The following is a 20,077-nucleotide window of genomic DNA, read 5'->3' on the forward strand; positions in this document are numbered from 1 at the left end:
TTTAGTCTTACAGTAAGTTAGCTTGCACTGATGATTTCTGAGGTTGATATTAACTGTAAACTCTTGCCCTGTCTTGACTAGCTGGTCTGTTTACCCACATGATTTTTACTATTGCTTCATCATGGTGGCTAGAAGTTACATCTCATGAAGTGCTGTCTCATATCTGTATGTCATATCTGTATTTATGCTTCTGTGAGCATCTTCCAGCTCCTCAATTTCTTTGTAAAAGTAGAGACAAGGAATTCATGAAGTTCAGTGGTACTCACTCAAACATTTTGGAGGAAGTTGCTTAGAAAATGGTGCAAAGCCTTCACTGTGATGTCATACAGAGCTCTGCTGAAATAAAGAATATGAAGATGTTCTCAGAAAAAGCTAAGGACTTGTCATGTTTGAGCAGTTAGTTAGGCTGTTGCTGACACAGACTGCCAGGATCAGCCAGTATCTTGTTCCAGACATGATCAATGCACAAAAGGATTGTGTCTCCTGTCTCAGTCTCTTGTGTCAGTCTTGTGTCACTTGCCTCCATGAAGGAGACTGGTATCAGGCACAACTTTGGATACTGGGATGTTATTGATCACCCAGACCCAACCGGGACCTTAGAAAGATTGACCTAGTGTCCTCCCTTCAAACCTAGTGGCAATCAGCCTCCTGCCTATGAAAATATCTAATTTTGAGATGGATATCACTGTTGAGAGGACTGAAGAACATAACTGCACATGCTTTAATTGAAGGTCACAGGTCTGACAGGATGTGACATTATCTAATATATAGCTTTTTCTTCAGAGCTACATGTCACCATTTTCTGAACCAGTACTTTTCTGAGCACTGCCTCCAGTTCCCTGACTCACAGCATTGACATGATGGACGCAAAGTAGTGATGAAACTGTGAAAATGCAGTAGCTCAGCTCCTGCACTCTTCTCACTACCACTCTTTTCTTTTCTTCTGTCTTCCTGACTGAACAAGGTTTTTGAGAGGCAGTTGGAGTCTGTGATTAGCCAGTGAGCAACCTCAGTGATTCAGGAATGGACAGACTTTCTGCCAGAGCCTATCCCTCTTCACCCCACTTTGACTTTTCTCCCCAGAGAACAAATGTCCTCAACCCTGCTGCAGACTTGGTGTGCTGGCTCCATCTATCTAAAAGCTTGTTTGTTAGAAGTCCTGTTCTTGGTTTCTTCAATTCCCCTTGCACTGACCGTGCTGTACACCATGAGATAACTGCAAAATATTAAAAAAGAAAAAACAATAGAATCTTGTGGTACATTCTGAATCCAAGATCAAAGTGAAGAGAAATTCTCAAAGACAACAATTCAAAGGATATAGAAGAAAGAGGAAGGAAGAAGGGCTTTTCCCTTTTCTAGGACCTCTTTGTGGACAGTTAGCTGCCAGGGAAAGGATGCACCATGTCTTGGTTTTGGCTTGGTTTTTCTTCCTAGTAGCTGGTATAGTGCTGTGTTTTGGATTTAGTATGAAAGGAGTGTTAATAATACACTGATGTTTTGGTTGTTGCCAAGCAATGTTTATACCAAGTCATGGACTTCTCATCAAGAAGGCTGCAGGTGCACAAGAAGCTGAGAGGGAGAAAAGCCAGGACAGCTGACCCAAACTGGCCAAAGGGGTATGCTGTAATATATGATATCATGCTCAGTATACAAACTGGAGTTGGCCTGGGTGCACATACTGCTCCTTGGGAACTGATGAGCTCTTGGTATTGTGGGCGGTGAGCAATTGCAATGTGCATAACTTATTTTCTATATTCTAGTATTATCTTTTTTCCCTTCTCTTTTGCTGTCTTATTAAACTTCTTATCTCTACTCACAAGTTCTTTTCCTTTCCCCTCTTTAAATTCTTTCCCCCATCCCACTTGGAGGTGGGACTGAGCGAGCAGCTGCATGGTCCCAGTTGCTGGCTGGAGCTAAACCGCAACAACTACAACCCAGACTAGAGTCCTCCCACAGCATAGGAAAATGCCACAAATTGTTGGAAAGATGCTAGGGCAGTCACACATTTAAAAAAGTATACAGCTCTACATAGCAGGTACAGCAAACCCTTCATTTAGTCTGTCTTCTCTTGTAAGTCACAGAACATAAAAATTCATAAAAGTATATTTGAAAAAAATATCTCCACTCACGTAGCCACAGAGAGACAGACATTATATCATTGCTGGCCTACACCCTTCAGTAAAATCCCAGACACCATTATTTTGTAATATGTTTGCTTGTGTACTTTGCCTGGGAGAGTCAATTCCTAATATAGTCAAATCTTATGTATTTCATTAAGATACTATAGGGAAGCTTTCCATCCTGCAGACAAAGGGCTAATTTTGCTTTTCAGAGTAGCTGTTGTAATAGTTTTCAGAAAAAAAAAAATTGCTTTTAGAAAACAGAATTCTGTTTTCCAGTAGAATAAAAATTTTGTTTCTTATTTTAGTATTTGTCCTCTGTGAGATATTATTTAAATCACAGCATAAATTCACAGCAACATCCTCTGGCTATGTTAGGCCATATTTCTTCTTTGGTCTTTCAAGTGAGAGAATTCTATAGAAGTATAGCTAGAAAAAATAGCCTTTCCACTTCCTTTTCACATGTATACATCAAACTGCCATTCTAGGAAACAATTAATTGGCCTGGCATGTTGGATCTTGGAAACTTGTCTTTGCTTTTGTTTGCTAACAGATTACTTTGTTAATTCTAAAGGTTTAGCAAGCACCTTGTTTTTTCCTGCAGAGTTTCATTCATTTGTTCTTGTTCTGTATGAATAGATGTCTTCTTGTCACTGAGAGATAGGACTTGGGTTTCACGTCGTACATTCTCCTCTGGCTAATTGTTTGAAATGTTTGGTACCCTAGATGTACACACAGCCATTGGCCTCTGTGGAGTTTGTCAGACTGCACATTGGCAATAGATTTAAGAAATGCATTTAGACATGTTTTGAATCTGTAAAATGATGTATTCATTGTAGTACACTGGGCCTGTTCTCTGCTGCCCTTCACAGTCATTCACATCAGCACGAAAATCAGAACTGACTTCTATGAGTTAAGAATCAGTCTATTAATGAAAAAACAAACCATATTATATATTTGACAAATGGAATTCTAGTTTTTATTCTCAGAGTTATCATGACCAAAGTAGGGGGCTTTGTGTGTTGGTTTTGTTTGTTTGTTTGTTTGTTTGTTTGTTTAAATTTGCTGTTGCTTAGGTTCTTTTCTTAACAAACTGCAGTGTTACTGGAAGTCTCAACATTCACAACTCAGGTCCCCAGAAGGCCAGAAAATTGTCTTGAATATGGTCCTTTTTTGATTGTGGTCTGATACAAATAGGGAAAAGAATTGGAGAAACGGCATGAATGAGTGAGAATCTGGCTTTGCATGTTTATGAAAGTCCTTTGAGAGGCACAGAACATCTCTGGCCCCTGATCTACTGTGTATTTAGAATAATAGTGAAGGATGTGCTGCAGCAGCGACTGCATTTCAGGGTTCCCTCCTTGCAGGAAGCTGCCCCTTGCAACTGGGCAGTGGTGACATGCAATATCTAGCTATCCTAGGACCTGTTGGGTGGTGCATGTTCCTCTAAACTGAGGTTCAAATCTTCTGAAGGTACTAGGAATGCTATTAAATGCTTTGAAATTGGTAGAAACCAAATTTTGATTTTTAATTTGAATAAATACACACCAAAAAATAACACTTTTCTCAGCTTTAAAGTACAGCAGGTCTACCAAAGTCCAAATGCTTGTGATGCACAGTAGTCATCAAGCTAGCTGCTGAATTATTTCTGTACAAGATCATTTAACTTCAAAACTTCATATTATACAGGTCACATGTTCTGGTGATATTCAGAAGGGAATTGTCACTTTCAGACAACTAATATCAGTCATTCTTCTATCTATATTTGGATTGCGGGCTTAGGAAAGTGTGATGGCAGTTATTAACTGCTCTCAAGAAATCCACTTGCAAGATGGATTTATTTCTTGATTAATGATGGAGATTATTCAAGTATTAATTCCAGTTTTTTATATTGCAAACTTGATATCATCCTTGTTCTCTCCACCCTTAAAATTACTATGATTACTCTAATTGTTAGAAAGCTATTATATGATTCAGATTTGCAAAGTAATTATCAGCTAGTAGCACATCTGCCATTTCATACTAAATTTTGGTATGTATTGTTGTATCTCAATTAACAAAAGATCTAGTAACTGAAGAATTGCTGTATGAATTCTAGTAAGGCTTTCAAGCATGACATAAATTTTGTCCTGATTGATTCTGACTCTTACTGTGTGTTGTTTAATTTGTTGCTTTGCATTTCAGAATTGTGTCGTGAACCCGATGCTTGATGTTTTATACAATGATTTCTTCATCTGCAGATGTACATCTAGAGGTTTTAAGTGATGGAGCATCCTTTATGACATCATTTTTACTTCTGATTTGCAAGTTGTATTCTCATTGCCTTTTTTCTTTGATTGTGTCACAGGCTACAGGGATTAAACAGAATTGCAGTTTTTAATCTCATCTTTGAGATGAAACTACTAACAGAATGGGATAATTATCTCCACATGTCTAGCTTCTTTTTCATGAATATGAGGAGCAGTGAAGGCAGCAAACATACCAGCTATTAATACTGGAGCATCATTGATTTGCTTTTTAGAGCAGCTGTACTTCTTCTATAAAGTGGTTCAACTTGTTGCAAAATTACAAACCATTTAAGAATGAGATTTGGAACATTCGTAAACATACACGCTTGCATGTGCGTGCATACGCATACTGCAAATGTCTGCTAACAATTTCAATAACTTACAACTGAGCTGTTTAAAATGTGTCTGTTACTGAAAAGATACTAATAGGTCAGTTCATGTGCAAAGTTGCTTTCTTAACACTATAAACTCTTCTGGGTTATTAAGTTCAGCATATATATATTTTCTGTAAAAATACATCCATGACCTTTTTTAGACAAAATCCATTTCAAAGTGTCTATAGGCTTTTCTTGAACTCCTTCTGTAGCCCCCAGATTTAGAATGATCTCTAATTACAATGATTTTCCTTTACAGCTTCTTCTTATCCCTGTAATTTTACTTACTGGTTTTACACATAACAGTAGCCATGAAAATATTCTTAGAAAGCTAAAAGTTAGAAAGAAGATGAATTTAATTTATGGAATCCATAGGTAGTTTGGGAACACAGGAGTCCATGCTGTTTCAACTGTATTTAATGGCTGCTTTACTTGATTATTTAGATATTTTTATTGTTGTTAGTATTTACATGTATTACTACTACCTATGAAGAACTCCAGCATGTTGCATGTGTATCAGAATTACTAAATCATTCCCAAAGCCTTGAACAGACTAGATTGTGATCCACAGCTTCAGAATTTTTGTGGAAGAGGAACAAAGAAGGACAATTAATTTTTCTTCTATAGTGGAGCTGTATATCCCAGGCTCTAGAGATGTTGCTTTTTTTTGAATTGTTATCTAGACTTTTTGTAATTTGTTGGATATTGAAATACTACAGTATTCTAATGATATATTTTTATTTTTAAATGCTTATTTTAAAATTGAATTTCATATTCTAGTATTAATAGCTCTGGTCTGAGCACATATGGCCAAGTCTAGTCTGTTTACAGTACAGAAATACGTACATATATGTCAACATCAACACTAGAAGACTGGAGTATTTGAATTGCTTGGAACAGAATGCGGTAACACTAATTATTTCGTTTTAGACTCACTGTCGAATCGACGTATACAGCAGCAAACTACTTGAATTACATGTTAAATCAGTTTATTTAGGGTGAAATTACTATATCTTGTGTCCAGAATTCTGGTGTGTCCCTAGAGTAGCTATTTGGAAGCAGAATTGTGCTCTCCTGGGTGTGGAGAGCTGGGCTCTCCTAGAGAAGACCAGCATGCGGGGAAGGGCTGAGCGTGAGGATTTCTCAGCTCTGCGTGACATTCAAGAGATGCAGCTTCTGTTACAAGTTAGGTGGCCCTCTATTTCCTTCCCTCTCTAGTTGCAAAATTAAGCATATACACAGGAGGTTATTATTTTTTAAAGAATTTATATATTGTCTTTATTGTCTCATATCTTTACTAAAGCTTTCTCTTACACCCATACGGACGTCATGCAAGCATGGAAACACTTTCCCATTACGCAGATTTATGTCTTTTTTCTTGCTAATGAAAGTGGGAAAGCTGTTCTGTTGCGACTCACTGCCTTAAAAGGCAAATATCTCCTTCCCCAAAATAAAGCCAATACTCTTTAAAATAAGCCTGTTCTCAGGCTATTTTCCACTACAAGTTCAAATTTATCTGATGTTTTTTCCTGGTGCTGAGGATTCCCCCATTGTTTTTCTGCCTCACTTGGAGAGAGGCAGCTGTGTGAATTTCCAGCAAGCCTGGCACTTTCTCTCATTTATTCCTGATCAGATGTTCATTCTCAGTTCTAGACATACCAGGCCTTAGACACATTAACACAAAAGTAGTGTAAACCATGCACTGTCTTCAAAGAACACACATAGGTAAGGTCTATGTACTGAAAACACAGTACTAAAATGAATGTTAAAACAGTTAAATAAAAATCCTAAGTATTGAAACCTCCAAACGGTTTTCAAATAGCTGACAGCTCTATCTGGAGACAAGAACTTTCCAGGAGCAAATCCTTTGGCTGAGACTTTGCTTGCTGATAAGGCTGAGGCAAGTCTACTATAGATTATGCTAAGAAATCTGTCAGGGTCACAGGGAAATTAGTACAGTATGGTTTATGATAGAAATAAAGTCTGCAAGCCTGAGTTTTACTAACTTTATGCTCTGTTGATTCCAATGAAATTAGTTCTTGTTTACATGGTTGTTGGTAGGATCAGAATCAGGCTCTAGATCTTCTTTCTACATTGTTCTTACAGTAGTTAAGTCTTATCGTTGAGGTCTTATTTCACTATGTTGACATAAGCTTCATTCTATCTCTGACAAACAGGGTATATAGGGATCCAGAGTTCTTCTTTGACAGTGTTGACTGAGCCATACATGAGAAGATAACAGAGTAGGGCCACAGGAGAACTTGGCGTGGGAGATTCTGAGTGGAACTGTAAGACAGCAAAGTGAACACAGACACTGAAGGACAGATGAAACACTGGAGGAGGACGAAGAGATGAAATAGTTAATGCAGCTGGCCAGGCCCTCAGTTGTACTGGGAACAGGGGAGATGCAGAGGAACCATTCATGGACTTTATATCCAACTTCCTAGCTAAACATAATGTAAACATAGACTATAGCAGCCTTAGAGTCTGACGTCTGGCTTTCAGCCACATCCTCTGTGCCAAAGCACCACTATGGCAAGGTCGTATGTGAGGTGCTACGGTGCCTTTCAGCCATTTAAGGTGGCCTTTCCAGGGCATTTCTCAGGTGCTTGGATGCTTCTGGTCAGGAGTCTGTGTTGGCTAAAGAGTTGCAAAACTTGGTTTATGGTACTAAAATTGTGTATTTTGACCCATGTCCGCATGATCAGTTTGGCACAATATTATACCTTACTAAGTGAGGTGGAATTAAATTTTCAGGTAATTACCACTGTTTGGCATATAATATAGATTAAGAATGTTATGATTGTGTCATTGTTTTAACAAACAGGATTCAGATAATACAAACCTGGGAAGGTCCTGGTTAAAATTACACTTCAAAGAAGTTCAGAGGTTTATGTACAGCAGGTCATGTTTAAATCAACCAGCCGTAACTGTGTCCTGTAGTGATGCTATATTGTTCCTGTGTGATTGTGGTTGGGGCATTTTCATTTTCATAATCTCACTTCTGATTGCAGCATCTCTCAAAGAGGTTTTAAGTGTTTCTTTTTTTCTTTTTTTTCCCTCATGGTGTCACTACAGGCCACACCTGATGTATCCTCAAGAATCCATATACACAAGCCTCACCACTCTGGAAGAGGTATTTGTGCTCTGCTGTCTCCAAAGGGAGAGTTGTCTTCCATGAGCTGCTACAGGGAGCACAAGAAATGGATAACTGTTGGGTGAGCATAAATTAGCGTGTGTTGGTTTGAGTGACTATACAGCTTGGGGGCTTCTCTTTCTACAAATCTTTAATTTATGCCCCTGGACAGTCGTTATTTTCAATATGAAAGAAGACAAGGCAAAGAGTCAGCAGTTGTGTTGGGCAGCAAATGTAGCAGATATTAAACTGTATACTAACTTTCTGGGCTTTATAGACTGAGACATTTTACTAAACTTTTAGAATAAATATTTTTATAAACTGGTGAAGGTCAACTGCAAAGGCAATGTTATTATCTGGCTTAAAATTATTACCTGTGAAGTGTTGTTACTAAAAGGTTATAATGTTCAGGCCTAGTTCTCTTACTGCTCATCATTAAGATACAGTTTATTGAAAGTGTTAGCAAATGTATGGTTCAAACGTAATTTCATTATGTGGAAGTCATTTTTTTTTACTACAAAAAGAGGAGGAGAGCATTTGGCAGTATCTACTTATGACAGCACACGTGACCTCCATTCCAGCTATTTATGTCGTATGCTAGCGTTTCATCTGTGTATTCCCAAAGTAGATCTGCTGTAAAAAGATGACCTCTGTCTTATTTATGGGCAGAACAGAGGTGACAATGGTCAAAATGCTGAGATTCTGAGCTCCTGACATTTTTATCAAACCCAGTAAGGCATTTCAGCTGGAAAACGCTGAAGTTGTCAACATACAATTTTTGGATATTGTGTCCCTGTCAGATTTTCTGTAATTCAGCATTTGTAGATGTTATTTTTACTTCTAAGGGAGTGTCTTACACCACATTTACTGCCTCAGACATTCCTGTACAAGCATGTAATTCATCCGTTTAATTTTCAAGAACCTTTCTGTCTTCTCATTAAATGGTAATTTCCTGTATCAGAAATTTAATGCCCTCTCTAATTGTAGGATGATATTTGAAGATCAGAAAATTATTTATTTTCATATGCTAAGTGGATTGGGGGGGTTTGGAATTCAGGTAAAATGCACAATTTTTTTTGTTTCTTATTGCTTTTGAGTTTTTACATCAAGTTGTTTGCAAATTAGTACTTTGACATTTTCATCACAAAACGACATACTAACCCTAGTCCTTCAGCTGTGATGAAAAACATTATTAAGATTGCAATGTCAAGCTTTCAGAAGCTAGGGGGAAAAAATGGCATCTTGTCTAACTTGGCCCTTACCTCAACTGAAGGCCTTTACAATATTACCTTTAATTATATGAAAACGTCCATTTTTCCCTTGCCATACTTAATATCCAAAGTAGACCTGTTTTGTAGATCAATTAGAATCATGTAATGAAGAAACGCAGGGTTTTGCTGCAGAAGTTGGAGAACTTGCTTGAGGATTCCAGGAAGAAAAAGGTTTGTCTATACTATGGCAATTACAGTTTGCCTTGAAGAGATGGATTCCACTCTTTCATCTGCCACAGTATTTCTGGACATGTTATTGAAATGAAACTTTTTACACATGGTCACTGGTTTCCTTCTTGCTTGGGATCATGAGGAATGTTCTGAACACTGAGAGTGGAAAGCCGGGGCAATGGGTGCTGGACTTTGAGCACATAAAATGCTATGCAGTAATTTCAGAAACGTGATGTCCAAAGTGAGTGCGTACATTCAACCTCAGCCTTTTTAAGCCTATGTTTCAAGATGTTCCTCACCTCTCAGGGTATTTTGAAAGTGAATTATATTATGGCTTTGAAAGATAACAGTAAAGTAATGATTGGGTCATTTTGTCTTCAGAGCAGTGTTTGAACTATGCACAGTAAGAAAGCCGCAGATACCCACGCCACCATGATGAGGACAGAATAAATAGTTGCTCATTACATGAAAAAAATCCTCCTCCACTGTGGCATGCAGGTGCTATACAAAGAAACAAAAAGTTAAAACACACTGAAAAAAATCATAAGAAAGCATACTGACAGCTACCTAATCAGACTGGAAATATCTAAGATGGGAGTTCTTGGGCTGTGGTATGTGTACCACTAGTGGTATGAAAACTATTTCAAAGTGGTCTCAAATAAAATCTGAGCATCTGAGCAGAAGAATGTCTCCTCTTGCATGTGAGTTCCTCTTATCGCATTCCCACAGGAAACTGGGATGAAGATCTGGAAGCATGAGTATGGTTTGGTTCATACCACATTTCCACCACCACCATCACTTGTATGCTAAAATGCAATTCTTTCTCTAGAGCAAACTCAAATGGTTGCTCTAGGCTTAAAGGATGGCTCATTAAGTGATAGGTCACATTACCTCAAAGTGCCATGTTATACACTTACTCCCCTCCTCCAAGTCTTATTTAGCAGGGAAGATGAAGCTAAATGTCATTGTGTCCTAGGCATATCCTCAGGTGCACTTCACAAGCTTTTGCCACGAAAGCTAATGGAGCCAGTGTTGTTGTTTTGTGTGATTTAAAGTAATTTGCTGACAGCCAAAGAACTGTGAGTATTAAATTGCATCCCAGGCATTCTAGTAGATAAACTATAACAGAGACTTTTCCCACCTGCTACTCCTTAAACCTGCCCTGACTCTTCTTATCCCTAGATTTCGTTTTCATCTGAGTATAATTCCCTGGCATTCACAGTTTGTATTCCTCAGACTTCTCATAGCTCCTTGCTCAGCACGTCCAGTTATCTCTCCAGTGATCTCCAGTGTTTCCTCAGCCCAGTCTCCCCGACTGTCCAGCCCCTGAACCCCACCTTCCCCCATCTTTGTCCAGGTCTCAAGTTCTGTCCACAGGCTCAGGCTATTTGTAACTGAGGCACAGCAGAGTCTTTAGGGCTTTACTACTCAATTCTGCATTTTCAGTGAGCAAATATTTTGAAACAAGTTTTTCTGAAAGTCTATAACTTAGCTGAAGCTGGGTGTTTTCACTGTAATGCTTGCTACATTTTTCTGATTAGAAGTTCCTGTTACAATGAGGTTGCTGGATAGATATGTACATTTTAAAAGTGTATTTAAATGAGTACTTTATATCATAATATACTCTATAGCTATGTAAACAACAATGTATATGTATATAACTATGTAAACTAAAAGTATAGATATAAGCTTAAGCAATTTTGCGTAGGTTATGTTATCTGAAAAATGAAAATTTCTTAAATGCATTATACCCAGCTAATGGGTAAACTTGTAATTAGTCATGCTGTGATTAACTAATCAAGTAAGTAGGTTAATTAATATGTGGCTGTGCATTTAAGAACCAGATTTGAACTCAAACACATATTAAAAATGATATTGCAATTTTATTTCACTTGGAATATTGATTCATCTGAACATTTATTCAAATAGAAGTGAGTATCCACTTAACTGCTAACAATATATAGATATACTGTGATTTTCAGATCAATACAATGCATCAGAATTAATGGTGCCCACTGAGTCTTAATCAATGAACAAAATTAAATGAGCAGAAGAATAACTCAGTATTTCCAACAGCATGGGAGGTGACAAGTAACGTTTCAAAGACATTCACAACTGACAAAGAAAAATGTATTAATGCTTCCTATTTAATATAGAAGTAAATATATGGGTGTACATCTTCGAATATATAGTTGTAAATACACATATGTGTATTAATTTGAATCTAATAGAGCAGTAGTATACAGTAATATGATTAATACGGGGCAATTTAAAAATAAGTTTAGTGGGCAGTCAGTGCTAATGGATTTACTCTTGTACCAAATAATCTATGCATAGCCATTGACTAGTCAATTACTAAAAGCAGTATTGATTGTTATCTTTTCAAAGCTAATATACTTAGGTAATAATCATTGGTAATCACTGGCTTACATAAGTACATAAGTAAGCTCTTTTGCTGTCTTTAAACATATACGGATGTTCAAAACTCTGCAATATTTATTAATACATGGTATCTTGACAGAGTCCCAATCTTCCTGCAAAGTTACTGCACTTCAGGTACTTTCTAGTACTTACAGATGAGTCTGAATGCTTTGCTGCTGTTTTTGAGAAGAGAAGGGAATTAGGGAAAGCCTGTTGAATATTCAGGAAAATATTCTGCTGCATAACTGAAGGAACAGGAGATCCATAAAACCAGTCCACAGAAATGCTGTGCGGTTTGTCAGTCTGTAGTGGAGGTGAATACTTCCCTGTGATTAAATCAGTGTTTACATTCCATTTTTGGTATTCATGCATAAACTGCTGTCTGTCAGCATGCAGCATTTTCCACAGAGGATTCAGAAAATAAGGTGTTTGGTAAAGCCAGTTTGGTGCTGGATAGGAAGGATAGTGTCCCCATGGCATGAAATAATTCACAGCAAGGCAACGCTCCAGCTCCTTTTGACATCTTCGCTTTCGCGACCTTCGATGTTGTCTGAAGTCCCCGTGAACAAAGTCATTTAAGTTTGATGGATGAATACTCCAGTAGTTTCCTTTGCCATCTTCACATCTTCCCACCTTGATGAAACAATCGTTTAGTGAAAGGTTGTGCCTTACACTGTTCCTCCAGCCTCGACCTTTGTTCCTGTAGAAAGGAAAATTATCTTCAATATATTTGTAGATAGCAGCTAAATTCAGTTTATTTGTAGGGGAGGAAAGAATTGCCTTTGCAATTAAGGCTATGTAAGATAGGGGTGGCTTTTCCAGAAATCTTGCTTCATCCACAGTCACAGAAAGACCCTTCATGACACGTATGTGAGAGCTGGGAATTCGGGTTGCAATCTTGTGAATCAGTTTTTCTTTCTCTTCTCCTCCTACTGTACAGGTGTCTAGACTTCCTTCATTGTTTTCAGAAAAGTCTTCACTCATTATAGCAGCACAAAGTCTAGCATTTATTTTAAGCGTCCTGATATTTTACTGCAAGTAGTCTGTTGAATAATTGGCTCACTGACTATAACCATCAGGAGAACAGAAAGTCGGTCTTTAAATGTGCTGCTTTCAGGTACCCAGATTCCTATTTTATACTCTGTTAAGTCAACATCCTTAACAATGAAAACTGAACTGCCTATGTTTACAAATGTCAAGGTGCAAGTCCTAGCTGAATGAAAAAAATACAAAATAACTATGTTAAGTATGAAGATAAACAGACCATGACGTTAGCCTCTCACTTCATTATAATCTGAGAAAACACCCTTCAGTGTTTCCCATTGAAACATAATGATTAATGAAAAATTGATGGTTGCTAGATAGAGTTGTGAAAGGATTAGACCCTCCAGTGATATGCAGAACAAATTGAAACCAACATGTATGTTCCTGTGTTCTATACTTAGTTAAACATGCTGTATTTAGTACAATAAACATTTGTTTTACGTGCTGAAAGAAAGTACTGTGTGGAATGAAACTCGCTATCAAATTTTGTAGCTGAAGGATACCTATTCTTGGTGAAACTGAATATAAACACCAAACCCCCCCAAATTGCTCCCTGTTTTTCTTATAAACTCCCTGATCCCAATTGAGCAACTAGTTTTCATGCTGAGCATGCATGTGACCCATCCTGCTGACCCAGGAGACCACTTGAGGGAGCAAGTACCACTCAGAGCAAGTGAGCGCTGTGCTCTGGGACCCTCAAAGCATGAACTGTTGCTTGAACTTTGACATTGCTCTCAACCTCCTGAGGTCTGACACTGTTTTGGACAAGATACTCATCTCATGTGATTTGTCAAAGAAGGTAATTAAATATGTTTAAATATGTTCTAACACAAAACAAAAGAAAGTGGTAGAAGCTTTGAAAGAAGACGTATTGTCCTCTCTTGGGTCACTTCTGATCTTCAAAACATGTATTCCCAAATGAGATCTGTGTTTCAAGACATCAACAACAGCCTCAAACATTCAACATTATGAGATTGAATTTGATATTGTTGTTCAGGCTCTGATGGATTTTTGAAAATAACCCTTGTTTGCTTCCTTCAGATGCTAATTGTGGCAAAGAGAGAGAGAGAGGGACTAGGGCACTCATTAAATTGATCCCTTTCCCTCTGAGCTTGAAGTTCACATCCTGGCTGACCATCTTGGTTGGGCACCTGCAAGCCTTTTCTCTGGCTTTCAAATCCACCAGCCCATTTTTCAGTTGGTAGGCACAATGTTTTTAGATCAGGAAACAAGTCTCATAATGCTATATTTCACATGGATTATCCAGCATTTCTGTGTCAGGGCAGAATTGTCACCTATTTGCTTGCAATATTTAATAGAGGAATTTTCTGCTAACCATTGGGAATGGGATGTACCTGGTATTTTAACAGCCTTGGCTCTTTAAAAGTCCTAGTGATGGCATGATGATCTACTAATTGTCTCAACAATGACTTCTTTTGAAGGCATCCATTTGACCTGCTCTGTCCCTACCAGAAATTGCCTGCCTGGCACATCCCAAAGTTGCCATCTTTCCATTACTGTTGGCTTTTCATAACCTTCTGATGACTAATTTACCCAGTTTGTTCTCCTTCTCTCTTATTTGCAGCTGAACGGTTGCCAGATCATAGTAGAAATTGTTGAGATTAGCTCTGAAACGTGTGATCTGGCACTTTAGACTATTTATTACAAATCATCCCATTTCTGTTGCTGCAACTGTAAGCAGGTCATGTCTAAAGGGGTTCCTACAATAATAACATCAAAAGTTTGATTTCAATTCAAAATACTGGATTTGTTATAGATTATTAGGTTATTTCTACTGAGATTTGGATTTTTATGGAACACTGCAGTTGCAAACTGGAGAACAAATGCCGCTCACTGTGACAAGGACTAGATGTTCCTTCCCCCTTATCTCCAACAAAGAAACATAGAATCAACCACGTGCTCTGCTATTTTAGCAATGACTTTGTAAATGGAGAGGATTTTATAGAAGGACTAGGCACAGAGACAAGACTTTGAGTGCCTACAAATATCCAAATTAAATAAAGAATAAGCAAAACCAGCTTAAATTTTTAAATTTAAGCGTAATTTTTTTTTAAATTTAGGGGTTTTAAATTTTAAGGGTAAGTTTTCAGAAACTGGGGAAACTGAGGTTATTAAAGGGAACCAGACTGAAGTCTTCAGAAAATTAAATGTATTAAAGGCCCAAAAGTCAAAAGCACAAAACTTGAACTCAAATCCTAAGCAAAAAGAAAAATGTGTAGCAAAGGGTTCTGTACATGAACAGATGAACAATCCTTTCAGTAAGTAAAGGAAGATTCTACAGGATGATCCAAAAGAGCTACATTTGGAAAAGCTGAAAGCCCTGATCTCCAAGAAAAATACCCTTTTTTTTTTGTCAGATAAGCCCTCAAGGAAAATATTAATCTTACACTTCTGGGCATCCTGCTTGTTTCTCCTTTCTCTGCTTTATTTCTGGAATTAACTTTTGTTTTCCTCTGACTCCTGTCTTTAAAGGCAAAAGGGTTAAAAGCCCTCTCCCCAACTGAAGGTTCCTTCTAAAAATGTCAGGCAAATTCCCTGTTTATTCTTTGTGGGAATCTCTTTGTCACTGCCTGAAATGTCCGCAAAGCTTTCACATTGGAGGGACAACCACCTTTACTGGCTCAATGTCCAATTTTATCTGAAAAGAAGAATCAGGGGCAGGGGAAGCATAGACTCCTCTTACTATCCAGACTTTTTCCAACCTGGTGAAGCAGATTCTTCTTCAAATATCCACACACACCTTATTAAAGCAGGTGTCCTTATGAGGACAGGCTGAGAGAGTTGGGATTGCTCAGCCTGGAGAAGAGAAGGCTCTGGGGAGACCTCTTTGTGGCCTTTTAGTGCAGGGGGTTGGACTAGATGACCTTTGAAAGTGCCTTCCAACCCAAACTACTCTCTCATTATATGATTCTCTAAAGCAGCATTTTTGTTACTGCTTCTCTGCAGTGCTGCTAAAACATAGGATGGTCAGAAATGTAAGATTTCCCACAAAACACCATAACAAAGAAGGGGCTAACTTTATCAGAGAGACTAATTACATTGTTTATGATTTTGATTTGCCAATAAATGAAATGCTTTGAAAAGATGAATGGGGGAAACAGAGCATTTGGAAATTCTGTTGCAGTAATGTAATCTCTTCTAAATTTTCACTGTGCGAAGATTGTCTTTTCCTCTGTCAGTGTTTGGTTCTCTATCATCAAGTTAGGTTAAAGAGAGTTTTATCAGTGACTTAGCCATTATTGTATGAATGCAGGCTATCCCCTTGCAATGATTCCAATGCATTATTGTTTATGTTTGTTTGTTTTGTGTGTGTGTGTTTAGGGGGGTGTTTGTTTTGGTTTTGTTTGTTTTTTAATATTGACTAATACTGCAATTTTTCTGCTTGGCACTGTGAAAACAACACAAGTTTTAAGGAGTGAACTTGTTTCTACTCTGGGTCACAGAGTAAACCAGTTGCAGTCATAGCACAAGGTTTTGTGAAAAAGAATAGACACTGCGTAGAATCTGTAACTAAGAGCAGAGAACTAAAGGCAGCTTTTGTCCTCACTCAGTCTATATTACTGATGTTTAACTTCAATCATGTGAAATTTAGAGACAAAATCTTCCGTGAGTGAAATGCTGTGCTTTCTTCCTTAGCTCTACATACTTTAAGAAAGAATTGCTGTTTCAAAATACCTCTTGCAATATGCCGGCAATGTTTTTTCTGAAGGATGTAATCTTTAAGATCTTTCTTCCGCCTCTTGTTCAGCACTTTTGACCATTTGACAGTCAGCTAAAATGGTGTTCTCTGCAAGTAGAAAATGTTTTTATGCCTTTTCCTAATAGATTTATTTAATAGCAATAAAGTAAGTAATACATCTCATATATTTAGCTGAAGAAGTGCAGTTTTCTAGGGCAGTGGGGAATACACTGTTAGGAAGCCAAGTGGAACCAGATTTTGTACTGCTTTTCTGTAGTTCATGCTTAAGACACAGTTGTTTTTCAGTTGACACAGTGTGTGTTTTCTCCTTGCAGTTAAGGCCAAGAAAGATCAAATGGACAGTGCTAATAATATATATGCCAAAAACATAGACAGGTGCAAGTATTTTTTAATTAAAGGCCTATTTGGCTACTGCTTTTGTTTTTCTGCTGCATGTTTAATTAAGCCCCAAGCCTGCCAACTCTGTGACGCTCTTCCCTGTAATGTTTATTACCCTGTTTAATAGAAAGGCTATCTCATATAGACCTCTCTTATTTTCTACACAGCCTTCTTAAATTCTACCTGTTGTTTCTACTGTTACTTGAACAGTGTTTAAAAACACCTGGAAACCATTTGTCTTTGTTCAACTTTTGAATCTGATGTGTTCAGAAACAGTAAGGAGGATGAGGCTTTAGGAAAGAAGTGATTAGAGAAGCTGTCCCATCACAATGTTCTAAAATTGTCTGGTGCTGTTACAACCTGAAAGGAAATAGTTACTCTGATGTATCACTTAGCTATTTTTGAGCACCATTTTGTAAGATGCAGAGAACAAATGATATTATTTTTCATTACAATATTTTCACAGTGTTAAAGCAATTCTTATACGTATAATTATGCTTGATTTGGAGTAACTCTATATTCACTTTTGATAAAATACTTGCACTGTCATTAAAAGTTTAACCCGGTACAAACTGTCTGGGCAAGTCCTAAATCAGGTGGAAAACAGACATGAACCTCTGCCTCCTTGCACTGAAGAAAATTAAGCTTATGGATAGGAAATTCCTTTCGACAAGAGTGTGGCCTTCCCCTCTTCTCAGCTATGTTTTTGGTCTCCACCCTTATAGCCACTGGTATTTCTTTCTTGTGTGAAGGCAGAATCTTTCCCTCTTTTATGTTGTTTATTTCTCATACAACATTTTTATTTCTTATTTTAACTGACCTAAGTACATGCTGCTTCTCTCACTAGATAATGTCACCAGGCTGAAGACTGTTGCTCAGTGGTAGCACTTAGGCTAAACTGCTAAATAACCCTTTGATTCCCAGCCCCATGTTTCTTTAGATCCATGATGGAAATAAGGGGTTTGAACTCAGTGAATGGCAAGACAGTTACAGGTAGAATAATCTGAGTCAATTAAAGTCACTAATATTACTCGGTTTAAAAAAATAAACATTTGAATACATTTTTGTTTTTGGAACATCCTGCAGCCTTTGTCATGGCATATAGTGATTAGATGACTTGGGCAGAATGTCTAACCTAGTACCCGCTGGAGCCAATTGAAAGAGTTTCCTTGACTGAACTGGTACTGGACTAGACCAAGACAAATTGCTGTTTGGTTTCACCAAGCATTAAGAGAACAGAAATTACAACAAAAAATAATCAACAGATCAAAACCCTCTTTAAGTGGACTTCAACCTGTTTTCATAAAGTGTAGCAGCAGTACTAGTTTCCGTAGTTTTTCTGCTTTTCTCCTTCCATTTTCAACTGGAAATAAACCCATTCTCAAAGCATGATTTGGTCTGAAATACACCTATCCTTCCCCCAAGTGCAGTCAGTGGGCAGCCCTTCTCCTTCCTGCACCTCTTATCTCTATGACCCCCCAGAGTCCACCGGGGTAGTTACCTTCCCATTTGCATTTGTCTGTGCAGTTTTTTGTAAAGAAACATACAGAATGAAAAAGGGGAAATGGCTTTTCACATAAATAGGTGTAACCATTACGGTAACAATGTCATAAATAAGTTCTCCTTGTTTGCACAGTTAGTGAGTAGTATTTTCTTAGATTGTGTTGACAGAAGAAATTGAGTTGCCATTGCAGCAAGAAGCCTCATTTGCCAAACTCAACCTAATTCACACAATACAAAGCCAAAATGTGCATGCAGCAAATCAGCTCTGCAGCTATGTGTAGAGCAGTAAGCAGGAGTAGGCAGAAGTGATGCTTCTGGGATGCCACCAAGTGAAACTGTGGACTCTTCCATGGGGGAAGCACTGGAGATCTCACTCTTTTCTTATACAATCATGAATATATGGCTGTATAGCACTATCATCTGTTTTTAAATAAGAAATCTTGAATGCTTTTTACTGTTGGGCCTTGTTGAAAAGTATGGCATCTTACAATACTGGTCCAAAATCAGTGACATCCCCAAGGTTTATGAGCTGTGGTAGGCATTATATAGTTCAGGGTAGAAAGCTATTTTATAATTCTCCCCTTGTATGCCATTGTCTCAAAGTATGATGGTACTAGAGAAGTGTCAACATTTTTACAGTAGCAGATGGGACAGCTATTGAGAGGTAAAGATGAAGAAGCAATGGAAAGAACTGGAGATGCTCTCATGGTGTGGGAGGATGCCTCATTAGAAAAAGGGATTCAAGAAAGACGTGGTTTACCTTGCTGTCTGGTAACAGACATACCCAGATCAGCTTTAAAGTTACCAGGGTCACCCTAACAACAGGGGAAAGTATTCAAGGTGACCTGCAAGGCCTGAGCCATTTGAAAATGTGTATGAAGAGTCAGGTTTCTAACCTGTTGCTGAAATCTGTGATGATGCCACTAGTGCTGTCAGTCTCTGACATGGCTAATTCCAAACAAGTCCTGTTGTATTTCTTATCTTGTATCGTGCTATTAGGTTGTAGTGTAGGTGTATCCTTTGAGGCAGACACAGGGGACATAGGAGAGGTTAAGCAATATGAAGGAAAAAGGTGACATTTCGAGTTCATGATCTTTGTCCCATAAAGACTGCATATTTCCATGCATGGATTGCCATAAAAGTATAAGCCAAATGTCGACTGATTAAGTTGATTGAAAAGCCAGGGTTTCTTTTCCTATCATGGGAAGGTACTCCTCACAAAACTTGAAAACCCTTTAAACAATGTAGTGTGTTTCTTCCTCCTGTTTATAGCTGTGTGGCACAGGATTTGTGTTTCAGGGTTGGCTGCACAGATTAATTCTATGAATGGCTTTTCTCCCCATTTGGCTGGGTGATGCTAAATGCAGTCTAGCACTAGATGATTTCATAATCTAATTAGTGATGAATTCAGTCATATTTACAATGGTGAGTTACAAGTTCATCTCCAGTGTACTCACTTCAATGTTTTAGAGCATGCCTGCTCCGTTTAGATTGTGATGGCTAATCTTTAGTTAGAAAAAGCTGGCATAGTCCTAGGATCTGGCCCATTGAGTTAGCATGGTATAAAGCCAGGGCAGAATGTGACATCACACTTTTATATCTGAAAATATTGTAAAAAAAGGGCCTTGAAAATTTATGCAGGAATAGTTT

At 38.0% G+C, this 20,077-nt stretch overlaps 1 protein-coding gene across 1 annotated transcript in view; it reads left to right on the forward strand.

Annotated features, from left to right (window-relative positions):
- Positions 1–7,922: 7,922 nt before the first annotated feature.
- The window catches only part of PPP1R3A (protein phosphatase 1 regulatory subunit 3A), a 46,746-nt gene continuing 34,591 nt past the window's right edge, over positions 7,923–20,077 (forward strand). The window contains exon 1 of the mRNA XM_082055051.1: positions 7,923–8,000. Within this exon, the coding sequence (XP_081911177.1) occupies positions 7,960–8,000 (41 nt within the window). The 5' untranslated portion in view covers positions 7,923–7,959. The remainder of the gene's footprint in view (positions 8,001–20,077) is intronic.

This window comes from Streptopelia decaocto (genome assembly GCF_964273445.1).
Source record: "Streptopelia decaocto genome assembly, chromosome: 1".
NCBI classification, from domain to species: domain Eukaryota; kingdom Metazoa; phylum Chordata; class Aves; order Columbiformes; family Columbidae; genus Streptopelia; species Streptopelia decaocto.